Source organism: Camelus dromedarius, chromosome 16, assembly GCF_036321535.1.
Source record: "Camelus dromedarius isolate mCamDro1 chromosome 16, mCamDro1.pat, whole genome shotgun sequence".
Lineage (NCBI taxonomy): Eukaryota > Metazoa > Chordata > Mammalia > Artiodactyla > Camelidae > Camelus > Camelus dromedarius.
This window is the reverse complement of record NC_087451.1, coordinates 36,708,433-36,719,212: the sequence shown is the minus strand read 5'-3', so window position 1 is coordinate 36,719,212 and position 10,780 is coordinate 36,708,433. Positions and strand designations below refer to the sequence as shown.

The 10,780-nt window shown below is 35.1% G+C and overlaps 1 protein-coding gene across 2 annotated transcripts in view; it reads right to left on the bottom strand.

The window, feature by feature from the left end:
* Nucleotides 1–5,569: 5,569 nt before the first annotated feature.
* ABCA5 (ATP binding cassette subfamily A member 5) overlaps nt 5,570–10,780 on the bottom strand; it is a 60,350-nt gene continuing 55,139 nt past the window's right edge. For both annotated transcript variants that reach the window (XM_031468966.2, XM_031468964.2), the window contains 6 exons: nt 10,565–10,659; nt 9,685–9,804; nt 8,466–8,615; nt 8,003–8,082; nt 7,076–7,131; nt 5,570–6,556 (listed from right to left, as the gene is read on the bottom strand). In XM_031468966.2, the coding sequence (XP_031324826.1) occupies nt 6,449–6,556; nt 7,076–7,131; nt 8,003–8,082; nt 8,466–8,615; nt 9,685–9,804; nt 10,565–10,659 (609 nt within the window). In that variant the 3' untranslated portion in view covers nt 5,570–6,448. The remainder of the gene's footprint in view (nt 6,557–7,075; nt 7,132–8,002; nt 8,083–8,465; nt 8,616–9,684; nt 9,805–10,564; nt 10,660–10,780) is intronic.

Genomic DNA, 10,780 nt, shown 5'->3' with positions numbered 1-10,780 from the left:
TTATCTTCAGTTGATTTGGCAGGAAGACAGGACAAACAGTGAACCTTCAGCCACCCCCAGTTGCCTTTGGCAACAGGCACCACATGTGTGTGTGGAGGTGTGTGCACACCCCAGAGAGATCAACCTGTTATGCACGTGGCTTTCACCTAGTGAATTCAATATTCAGCAGGTATCATAAGACAGAAGCCAGATACCACACAAGGGCTAAGTGTAACTTTCTATGAGAGGAAGAGATCAAGAATATAAGCTCTGAAGTCATCCTGCCTGGGTTCAAATCCCAGCTCTGCCATTCAGGAGCTCCATGTCACTGGGTAAATCATTTAATGTCCCTGGCCTCAGATTCTGCAGCTATAGGGGAGAGCACGGGCATAAACATCCTTATTTCTCAGGGTGGTTGTAAGGATTGAATATAATCGACAACGCCAGTGGTTCTCAAACTTGCGCATGCGTCAGGATCCCCTAGACTGTTTGTTTAAACGGAGATGGCTGGATCCCACTCCTGGAGTTTCTGATTTGGTAGAACTGGGGCCACCTGAGAATTTACATGTCTGATTCTGGGAATGACCAGCATATGAATGTGCGTAAGACAGTGGAACAGGGCCTTGCACAGAGTGAGTCCTCAATAAATGTTAGCAATTAAATTTTAAAATCTGTCCTTACATATCAAGCCAGCTTTTTAAATACTCCGATATTTTGTTTTGACTCATCTTGATGCTTTCCCCCACCTGACAATTATCGTTGAAATTCTTAAGTAATCCTTTATATGGGGGAAAAAAATAACTAAGTTTTCCCAAGTATGTGAGGACCACTAGTTTCACTATTGGAAGCACAGTAAAGGGGAGAAGTAAAAATCAGACTGTGACTGTATCTTTATAATCAGTGATATCCCAAGAAATTATTTCCTGGAGGTTTTGTTTCACCAGCTCTGCCCATCCACCTCCCAGTTATCCTGGTTATCAACAAAGTTGGCTTTCAGGATACAGAAGAGTTTGGAGAGAACCTGAAAAGTTTCAGATTTTGAGGCTCCTTAAAGGGACCAAAGGAGGGATTTAAAACTGGTGATTTAAAATCCAGCCTCAAGTCCATGCTGTCACACAATTCCGGTCCTCTCTAACCTCTGGCTGTTCTGCCTTCTTCTATTTGATGAATGACTGGGACTTTTTCTGGCTCACTCCTCGTTTCTTGTTCTTTGTCCTGACAGCCTAAACCCTGTTGGCTCCTTACTGTTTCCCAGATGAACTAGTACAAGGATGGCCCTTTGGCTCGTAGAGTTTAGCCTCCAGCTTTCCAGCTGACATGCTGGCTCCAACTGTTGACTCAGCCTTACTTCACCCCGCCTTACTCCACCCACTTCTGGAACTGGGAAGGTACCCCTGCCGCACAGCCCTCTGCTGCCATCTGGTGGTTTCACCTTTTGCCCAGTCTCTACTAGGCACCTGCTGCTTTTAGCTGGCAGGATTGGACCTTAATTGAGAAGGTTGAGATAAACCGTTTTTGAATAAAAATCTCCCTGGTGTTGTCACATTTCCAATGTGAGATTCATTCTTCCCCAGCTCTGAATTGTAAATTGTTATTTAAATTTTTTTGACTGAAAGACGAGTCTACTTTCCCTTTGACTCGTCTAATTTCATTAGACTAAAAGGACCAAGAAAATTCCAGTGGCTTTTTTGTATACAATTCAGTCTTCAGTTTTTTTCTCAGTGGTCTTCTGGATGGGCTTTTTATCTTCAACTGCATAGGGACATCCACTAGGACCGAGACAAGGCCCTGGGTTTGCATCCTGCGGTAACAATATGTTTGATGATTTAAATGGCTGTCAGTCAAATAGTGCCAGTAGGATATTTCTTAAATTTCTTGCCTTGGACTTCAAAATGTAAGCCAAGCTATACAGACGGGTGGCTCGCCACACTAGCTTCTTAGACAGTTACAATCATCCAGGAAACTGTTTCTAATATTCATAATGAAGGCCTGAAAATAGTGGTGCCCCTCCCCAAAGATGACCAGTCACAAACTGAGACCCTCATTAGAGATAGCAAGATAAATAACATGACATGTATGAAGATAGGTCACAAAATAACCAAAAGATAGTGGAAGATTAACTCAAAGCAGGACTAAAAGAAACCTTACAATGTGCAAAGACTTTCAGAGTAAGTCTGCAGATAACAGTCTATCAAATTCTGATAGAACACGTTTATTTTAGGGGGACAGCTATAGCTCAGTGGTAGGGTGCATGCCTAGCTTCCTCTTTGAGGACAGATCTGGGTTTTATGCTTGTATTAGCGCTCACTTTACAGCCAGCCCTCAAGCAGTTCCAGTCATTAAGTGAGCAACCTAACCAGCATCCATCTCTTGGTCTCAAGATACCAGGAGGGAAATTTTGGTGACCTGAGATGGCCCTTTTATTGGTAAATGTGTGACCTTGGGAAGGTATATGTGTACACATGAGATAAATACTTACTTTAAATGACAGTACTGATACTTTCGGGGAATCCTGCATTTATGTAAGTGTGGCAGCAAACCCTCTAATCATGTAGTTTTGTGTACATTGTCTGTTTTTAAGATGCTTAAAATTATTAAGTTTATTTGCTTAATCTAATTTGATTAATTAGATTTGCAAGAGTTGCTTAGGTGCTTGAGAAAAATCGGTTCATTAAATTTCAAATCTTGTCTAAGCGTTGGGAGAATCCAATTTATTCAGATATCCTAAGGAAATGGATAAAATCTAAGTATATTAAATATTTGGGAATAATTTAATCTGCTAAATGTAATAAAATGTAAGTAAAAGGGATTGCTTTATGTTTTCACAAAACAGATTTGAGATTAAAAGATCAACAAAGACACCTAGTTTAAAATATGAATGTGAATTAAAACATGAGTAACTGTCAATGTTCCTTCTGTACTTGAAAACTCCCAACAGATACGAAAAATAAGTTACTAACAAATTTTAGTACCAGGTTTCTTCTTCATTTTTAATATGAGCCACTCATTATTTATTTATCAACATTCAATAACAAAGTATCCATTTCAGTGTACAAAATGAAGAGTTGTCTTAATTTTTCAGTTCTTAAAGCTTGTTACTAATAATACAATCATATTTATTTTTCTAAAGGGCAGCATTGAGAATTACTTACATATAACATATTATGAATAAAGAATAAGAAAACTTTTTACCTTATAAGAATAGCAGATATAAAAATTATTCACCTGAGAATAAGTTCTTTCATTTTAGGTAACATGTTCTCTCAAGAAAGAAAATGAAAAAATCAATGTTAGCAATATTAAAAATACATTAAGGATAAGCATTTCTATTTTTAAAAAATTAATGCATATTTATGTGTTACATAAAAATACAGCATGGTATTTCATCAAATTCAGAGTACAAAGGAAATGTTGCTGTAACGAACAGAACAAGAATAAAAGCACGACAACACTTAACCCCAAGTAGAACTGTGCTCCAATAAAACAGTACCACTAGCAACACATTTGTTATATTATATTAGAGTTAGTTATGTAAGTACCTATCTTTCCTACTAGATCGTAAGATGTTCCAGGGGCAAAGCGGATCGCTACCGTTCTATCCAAAGAACTCATTGCTTGAACCATGATCTCTAAAAGGTCTGCGGAATTAAATTACTCTAAAGACAATTTAATGACTAAAGTAAAATATTGATTTAAGATATAGTTCGGGCCAACTTAGAGGAAAAAATGCTTTTTAAAGAAAATCTATGGCCTTTTACTGAAAACATACTGGAAAAAAAAAAAATGAAGAGCCCACAGAGGGAAATGTAAAGTACACTCATCGTCACGTTCTTCATGATCTTGTTCCTACCTAACACTGCGTTAGTCACTAACCACGGTCACTCAGTAAGGTCCAGGCTTTGCTTGTAAAATATGATTGTGGATGGAAAATGTAAGCTAGGTGATACTGCTTTTTCTAACTTTTTCCTAATAGTTGTATTTATATTTATTTGTATTGGTATAGGAAAAAGTTTTGAGATCACAATTTAAGACATTTTGAAATGAAGTAATATATGTTCAAAAACATAAAGTGTACAATGTCAGCAAAGATAAACTCTTATTTGACACGTCACCTTTTCTTCCCACCCTGCTTACCCTTTGCTTTCCTAAGGATTAGTTAAATTATACTTCTGAATAGGAAAAACTTTATTATTGTGTGAAAAAACGAGAACAGAACATTCTGACAAATAATTTAATTCATGACCAAAATATTTTCACTCTAAGTATGTAAAAACTTAAAAAAAAATGCCTTTAAAAAAATGCTTGCAAGAGCACCATAATAGTAAAGTAACTGAAAGAACTTAACAGATAGGAACGTGATTATGCCTGGTCAGCATAGCTACAAAAACACATCCTGAAAGAGAAGCCCGCCAGTATTTATATGAATGTCAGACACTAAAAGATCTCTCTTTAAATTGATGACACCAGTTAGCAGTGACTTGCTTAGAAAATGCAATGTGCTACTTATTATCTACAAAGGTAAAGATTTTCTTTCAAATGTTTCTTGACTTACTCATCATGCAGTACTGAAGTTCAGTGTAAGTCACAACTTTTATTTTAGTAAAGATGTCAAAGCGAGCATCTCAGGTGAAGGATCTGAAAGTTTGGTATCACGAGGCAAGTGACTTGATAATAAAAGATTAAAAACTAGTGCCGACTAAATCATGCAAGGGGAAGCAACTTCGCTGTGGATTGCAAAATCCAAGCAGAAACTGTAAGACAGCTCGTTAAGATTAGTGAGAGGACCTCCAGATGGCAGGTAAAGTACCCACTGTCAGGAACGCGCAGTGAGGCCAAAGCAACGGAGGGAAGTATCAGTCACGTACCTCGTACTGGGGCTGAGAAAGGTACGCTATCGTACACCAGCTGCTGGAGCCTAAGATCACAGACGTCTTATACACAGTAGAGCGAAAAGTTTATTAAGTTTTATCTACGTTCACTAATAATATCACTAAAGGGTTTGGCTCTTCAAAATAACTCAGTACCAAATCCTTCTGTTGTGACTGTTGTTCTGTAAGACTTTGTAATGCAATAATCACATTCCTACCATGTTTGTTTCCGCAGAGTTAATACTTTGAGTCATCTGGCTGAAATATGTCAACTAGTATTATTTATACTATATTATACCCATAGTCCATACATGGGTTCTACGAGGAAGTATTTCTAAGATTACATTAACCATACTCTTATTTCAACTCTTCACAGAGTGTAATTCTGGTTTCTTATTAAGGAGAATTACGTATGATTTATTTCTTTAATTTTTAATTTAAAAATTTTTTTTGCATGGGGAGGTAATTAGGTTTATTTATTTTTAGAGGAGGTACTGGGGATTGAGCCCAGGACCTCATGTGTGCTAAGCATGCGTTCTACCACTTGAGCTATACCCTCGCCCCTATGGTTTATTTCTAATCCTTAATTTAACCCCCAAAAGTTTATTTATATCCCACCACATTCCAAAGTGAACTGAGGTGAGTTAATAAATAAATCCACACACTGATATATTTAAAACTCTCTAAAAGAGAGAGATTCAAATAATAAGGTTTACCAAAAATGATTACCCAACAAATTATTTTATTCTAGAACAAAATAAAACATGTTCTTTAGAAAGAAGATGACAAAATATTTATGTCTTCCATGAGGGGTGGAGGAGAAGGTATGGTTTAATTTTTGCAACTCTATAGATGTCTGTCATTCCAGCCCCAAACAGTCAAAAACTCAGACTATTACATAGTAAGATCCTAGACACAGCCTTCCACAATAATTGAAAGATCTCTGAATTTTACTGTAGGCAAAAGACTTCATATACTTAAGTTACTTATGTTTAAAATCACCTACTAGAACAAGGTCTCATCTCAGTTATTATGACTGATGAGTGCCACCTAGTGGATGTCCCTGTAAACCTCTATCTGCACTAAGACTTCAGCTTTTTATTTAGATTGCCAATTGTGATTCAGTTTCTTTTAGAAATTAAGAAGTAAAAGCAAGACACTTTTGCTTTATGTCTCTGTTCTATGTATTAATTTTGTATTTTTTTTTAAATTTAGATTGGGACATTACGTACTTATGTAACAAGATGGTGTAAACTTAAACATAAAGGTGACGGCTCAAAATAAAATCATTCTATCGCTATTTCTTCCAATCATAAATCCAGAAGCACTGTTTCTGAAAGGTGAAAAAGAAGGTATTCAACTTTATATACAGACTACAGTTCAATACACTTCAGATACAAACATGCAGTTTCAATTAATTATATGTAAGTTTTATTTGAAGAGAAGTAAAACACACAACCACATCATTTCAATTAATGATGCCAGGGAAAATCCCAATGCTTTCACAGCTCTTCAATTACCAAACAATAAACTTTTTAAACCAAAGTTAAAATAAAGTGAAAAAGAAAGAAATTCAGTTAAGCCCACTGAGCAATACAGATTCAAAATACTACTCTATCCTCCTGTGTTCTTTCCCACCAAAGTGCGCTGTTTAAAGTCCCACAACTGTTGTCTTCTTCCTCTTGTTCTTTAGCGAGTTCTACAAAAACCTAAATTAAGGTAAATAAATTAACACAGTATTCTGTACTTCGATTACCTCAAAACATTTTATTTAACTAAATCAGAAATGATACAAGGCCATATCTAATTTCAGTAACCACTTAAAAGTATCAAGAGATATACTGCCACTAATATTATTTAAACAGAATAATCTCCATTAATCACATATAAAGATGAATGTTATTTTAGAGGATTAGTAGATTATCTTTTGATTAATATATAGATGTAGCACCATCATAAAAATAATTTATAAATATTTAAGCAATGTAATTTCAGATGTGCTAATATGAAATACCATCCATCATGACTCATTTTCTTTATGAAACTGAAATCAAAATACACAGATGATGGAGAACCTCAGGTTGTTTAAAACGTCCAGAGTTTAGGAATATTCTATGACAACTGGTCTCTGACTCACAATCTCCTTCCCTCTCAAATATAAACCCAGACAATTAGATATTAGACACTTTCTTCTGCAAAGGAACTTTTTAAATTTAACTTTACAGTACCTGTTCCAACGTTGCTTGAGAGAAGCTATATTCTTCAATGGCAAAAGTATGTTTAGCTATTAAAATATAAACAGTATTTTACTTGTTAATATTTTAAATAATAAAATGGCAATAACTACTGAGTGGCTAACAATCTTTAAAAAAACAAAACAAAACAGCTTTATAATCAGTTCATTTCAAGTTGAAGCTGCCAAAGCATGTCACCTTCCTCTCTCTCTCTTCCTTCCTCTCCCCGCCCCTACAGCTCTCTGTAGCCCTAAGCACTATGTAATGGTACTTGCCTTATTCCACCTTTTCCAGCCATCTCCTCTTTACCCTCCTCTTTCTTCTTCCACATTCTTCCTTTCTTTCATGTTTCTTTTGATCCCTGCTCTCTACCTCCCATTCCCTAGTTCCAACACAGCCTGTTCTTGACTTCTTGAACCGGATTCTGGATATTGGTCATGTGTCCATATACTTTTTAATATTTATTTTAGATCCTTTTGCAATCTATTCCAATATCAAATTTCTGGTTTTCTATTCATTCCTTTAATTTAACTCTCCCTAAAGACTTCAGATGTTCTCTTTAATCATAAAGAGAGCAGCAGGAAATAGCGATTGTTCATAGTAAGGATTCAAGCAATTCAAAGCTCCCACTTCTGGACTGAACCAGTGAGGGCTAATTAAGCTGAACTTTCTCAGAGACGCAACGTGAAAAATCACGGTGATGTCCACTGAAGACAGTAAGGGTTTACACTACAAAACAACTGATCTACAAAACCCCTAGGGTATCAGTATTTACCTATAGCTTAGATAAATTAATAAAGGGTCATCTTCTTACTTACCACAGTTTCTACAATAAAAACTGAGTCCCAACTTCTAAACTTTTTAATAAAATTCTTTCATAATTTAAAAGCTACCTTACAATGTTTTTCAAATATTACTTACCTTCTTCCAGCTTAGAAAAAGATTGTGAAAGGGACTGAACATCCTCCTTAGGAATTTTATAAGCCAAAATAGAAGAAAAACTGAAAATAAAGGTAAAATATAGGAAAATTTAAAAATAACTACTATGGGTTCTGAAGCTAAAGTTCAACATTTTAAAAGTTCAAAATTAAACTCCAATAATTTATTTTGATACTTATTTAGATAAAAATTAATTATCTAAAATCTTAAAATATTTCCATGCACAATAAAATAACTCATTACTACTAAATAAGAACTTTAAAAAATTTAAACAGTATCACACAGTGAAAGATATGACATTAGGTTAGATATTAAACACCAGTTATCACACATTAGTCCAATACTGGTGATAATACAGACATTTTCCCCTAATCCTTAATACAATAATCAATTTTAATGATTATTGATCTACAAAGAAATATAAGTAAAATTTTAAAATCTTTACCTATCCTGACGGCTTGCATTTGGGAAAATATACTGAATTTCTCTTTGAAGACGATCTACTTCTAGGTTTTCTATCCAGTCCTTTAATTTAATTTCCAAAAAGTATCCTTTCCCAAATTTGCTCTTCAGATGTTGAACTGTCCCAATACATCTGTAGTAATTTTTAAAAGAAAGAGCAGATATAAAATAACTTGACAGTTTCAAAGATGATTTCTCACTTAAAGATGAGTTAAATAAAAATTCTTGTGTTGGAATTCTCATAAATTAATATAAAAGTTGTGGATAAAAGATAATACAGAAAGTCTCCATGTGCCCTCACCCAATTTCAACAATACTGTCGTCTTATATTAACAATGAAACATTTGTCAAAATTAAGAGACCAACATCAGTATATTATTATTGACTTAAACTGACTTTGCTTGGACTTCACTGGTTTCTCCACTAATGTCCTTCTTCTGTTCCAGGATCTACCCAGAAAACCACATTGCACTGAGCTGTCACGGGTCCTCAGTCTCCACTGCTCTGCGACAGTTTCTTATCCTTTCCTTCTTTCTCATGACTTTGACAGTTTTGAGAACTGGTCAGGTGTTTTCATATAATGTTCCTCAATTTGGGGTAGTCTGATGTTTTTCTCATGATTAGACTGGGGTACGGGTTTTTGAAGTGAATAACATGGAGCTGAAGCACCTTTCTCACCACGTACTGGGGGTTCGTGATACCCAAGTGGCATTGCTTGGCTGAGGGAGTAATTGTCACGTTTCTCTACTGTAAAGGTACTATCTTCCCCTTTCCAAACTTTAGAAGAAGACTAAGTCCAGACTACCCCTGGGAGAGACATAATTTGGCATCTTTCTATAAGTAGATTTACCTCTTCTCCCACATTTATTTATTCAATCATTTATTTATACGAGTATGTTGATTTATACTCTGGGTTTTAATCCAACACAATGCCTAACAATTTTTTTAAAATAGCAAATACCATGCCTGAAAACTAGGCCAATTCCAAATGCAAAGTAGCTGGCCAATTCTTGGAAAATATTAACGTATTTCCAAGTAATTCTACAGAAAGCTAACTGAAAATTCAAACAAGGAAGCATTTTTTTTAACATTTAAATTAATATGTATTACTCTAAGCTTTTGAAATGATGGCATTCAAAATCCACACCTGCACCCCACCCCACACCCCCGCCTCCTACGTGGCATGCTGCTCCGACATCTACCTTAACTGCCCAGACACCATGACAGCCACCCGGTCACAGACAGCCTCGGCCTCCTCCATGTAATGAGTGGTCAGAATGGCAGCCCGCTTCCTGTTTTTAAATGCGGTTCGAATTGCTCTCCTACAAAATGTAAGTAAAACAAAAAGAAGAGGAGAAAGAAGCTGAATGCTAATGAAAATACCTAAGTTTTTAAAAATCCAACTATTTGGTTAAGTTAAATCTATCAAGTATCAATTGCTAGAGTTATTTTATTCTGCCCAACTATGACTTTTCTCTTCTAACCCATTTTATCTTATTTTTGAAAGCTTGCCAAAGGGAAGAAATTTTGTGATTTCAAATATTTCTATGGGTTAAAAAATCGCGAACCAACTAAAAACTGCTGGCTTTTCATGTTTTAACAAAAATAGCCATAGAATTATAGGGAAACCTTAACATGCATCTAAACCAAACCTTACACTTGGAAATCTAGGCTCAAAGAGTTGGTCAACTAATTAGCACTGTGAATTCCTAGAAAGAGAGTTCTAACATAAATTCAAGAAAACATTATTATGAAAAAGGTAATTATATATGTCTACTTGCATATGTTACTTTAGAAAAAAAACATTTTAAACACTATTTAGATAATAGTATTCTCATTTTTTTCTGGAATACATAATATATTATTAACACCATAAAATGATAAAGTTTATAAAAAAATTTAAGGGGAAATCTCTAGAAATCAAAATATAATTTTTAATTATTATTTTTTTAATCTTATATAGGATTTTAAATACGGATATATAACCAGTATAAAACCTTGAGCTACAATGAAATAAAATTTTCTTTTTATTCTAAAGTACATAGTACAATGTGTCTCCAGTGTCTTCAAGGTCATACTTACCACATGTGCTGTTTGGCTTTAGGGTCCATACCTGTAGATGGTTCATCTAGCAGAGTAATAGGGGGATTCCCCAGCATGCTCAGCGCAAAACACAACTAGACGGAAAGAAAACAGAGGGAAGGGAGAATAATAAGGCCTCCCTAGAAGAAATCCTATCAAGATAGTATCAGGTACTAAGCTATCATTAAAATATACACATATTTGTTGTTTAATAAA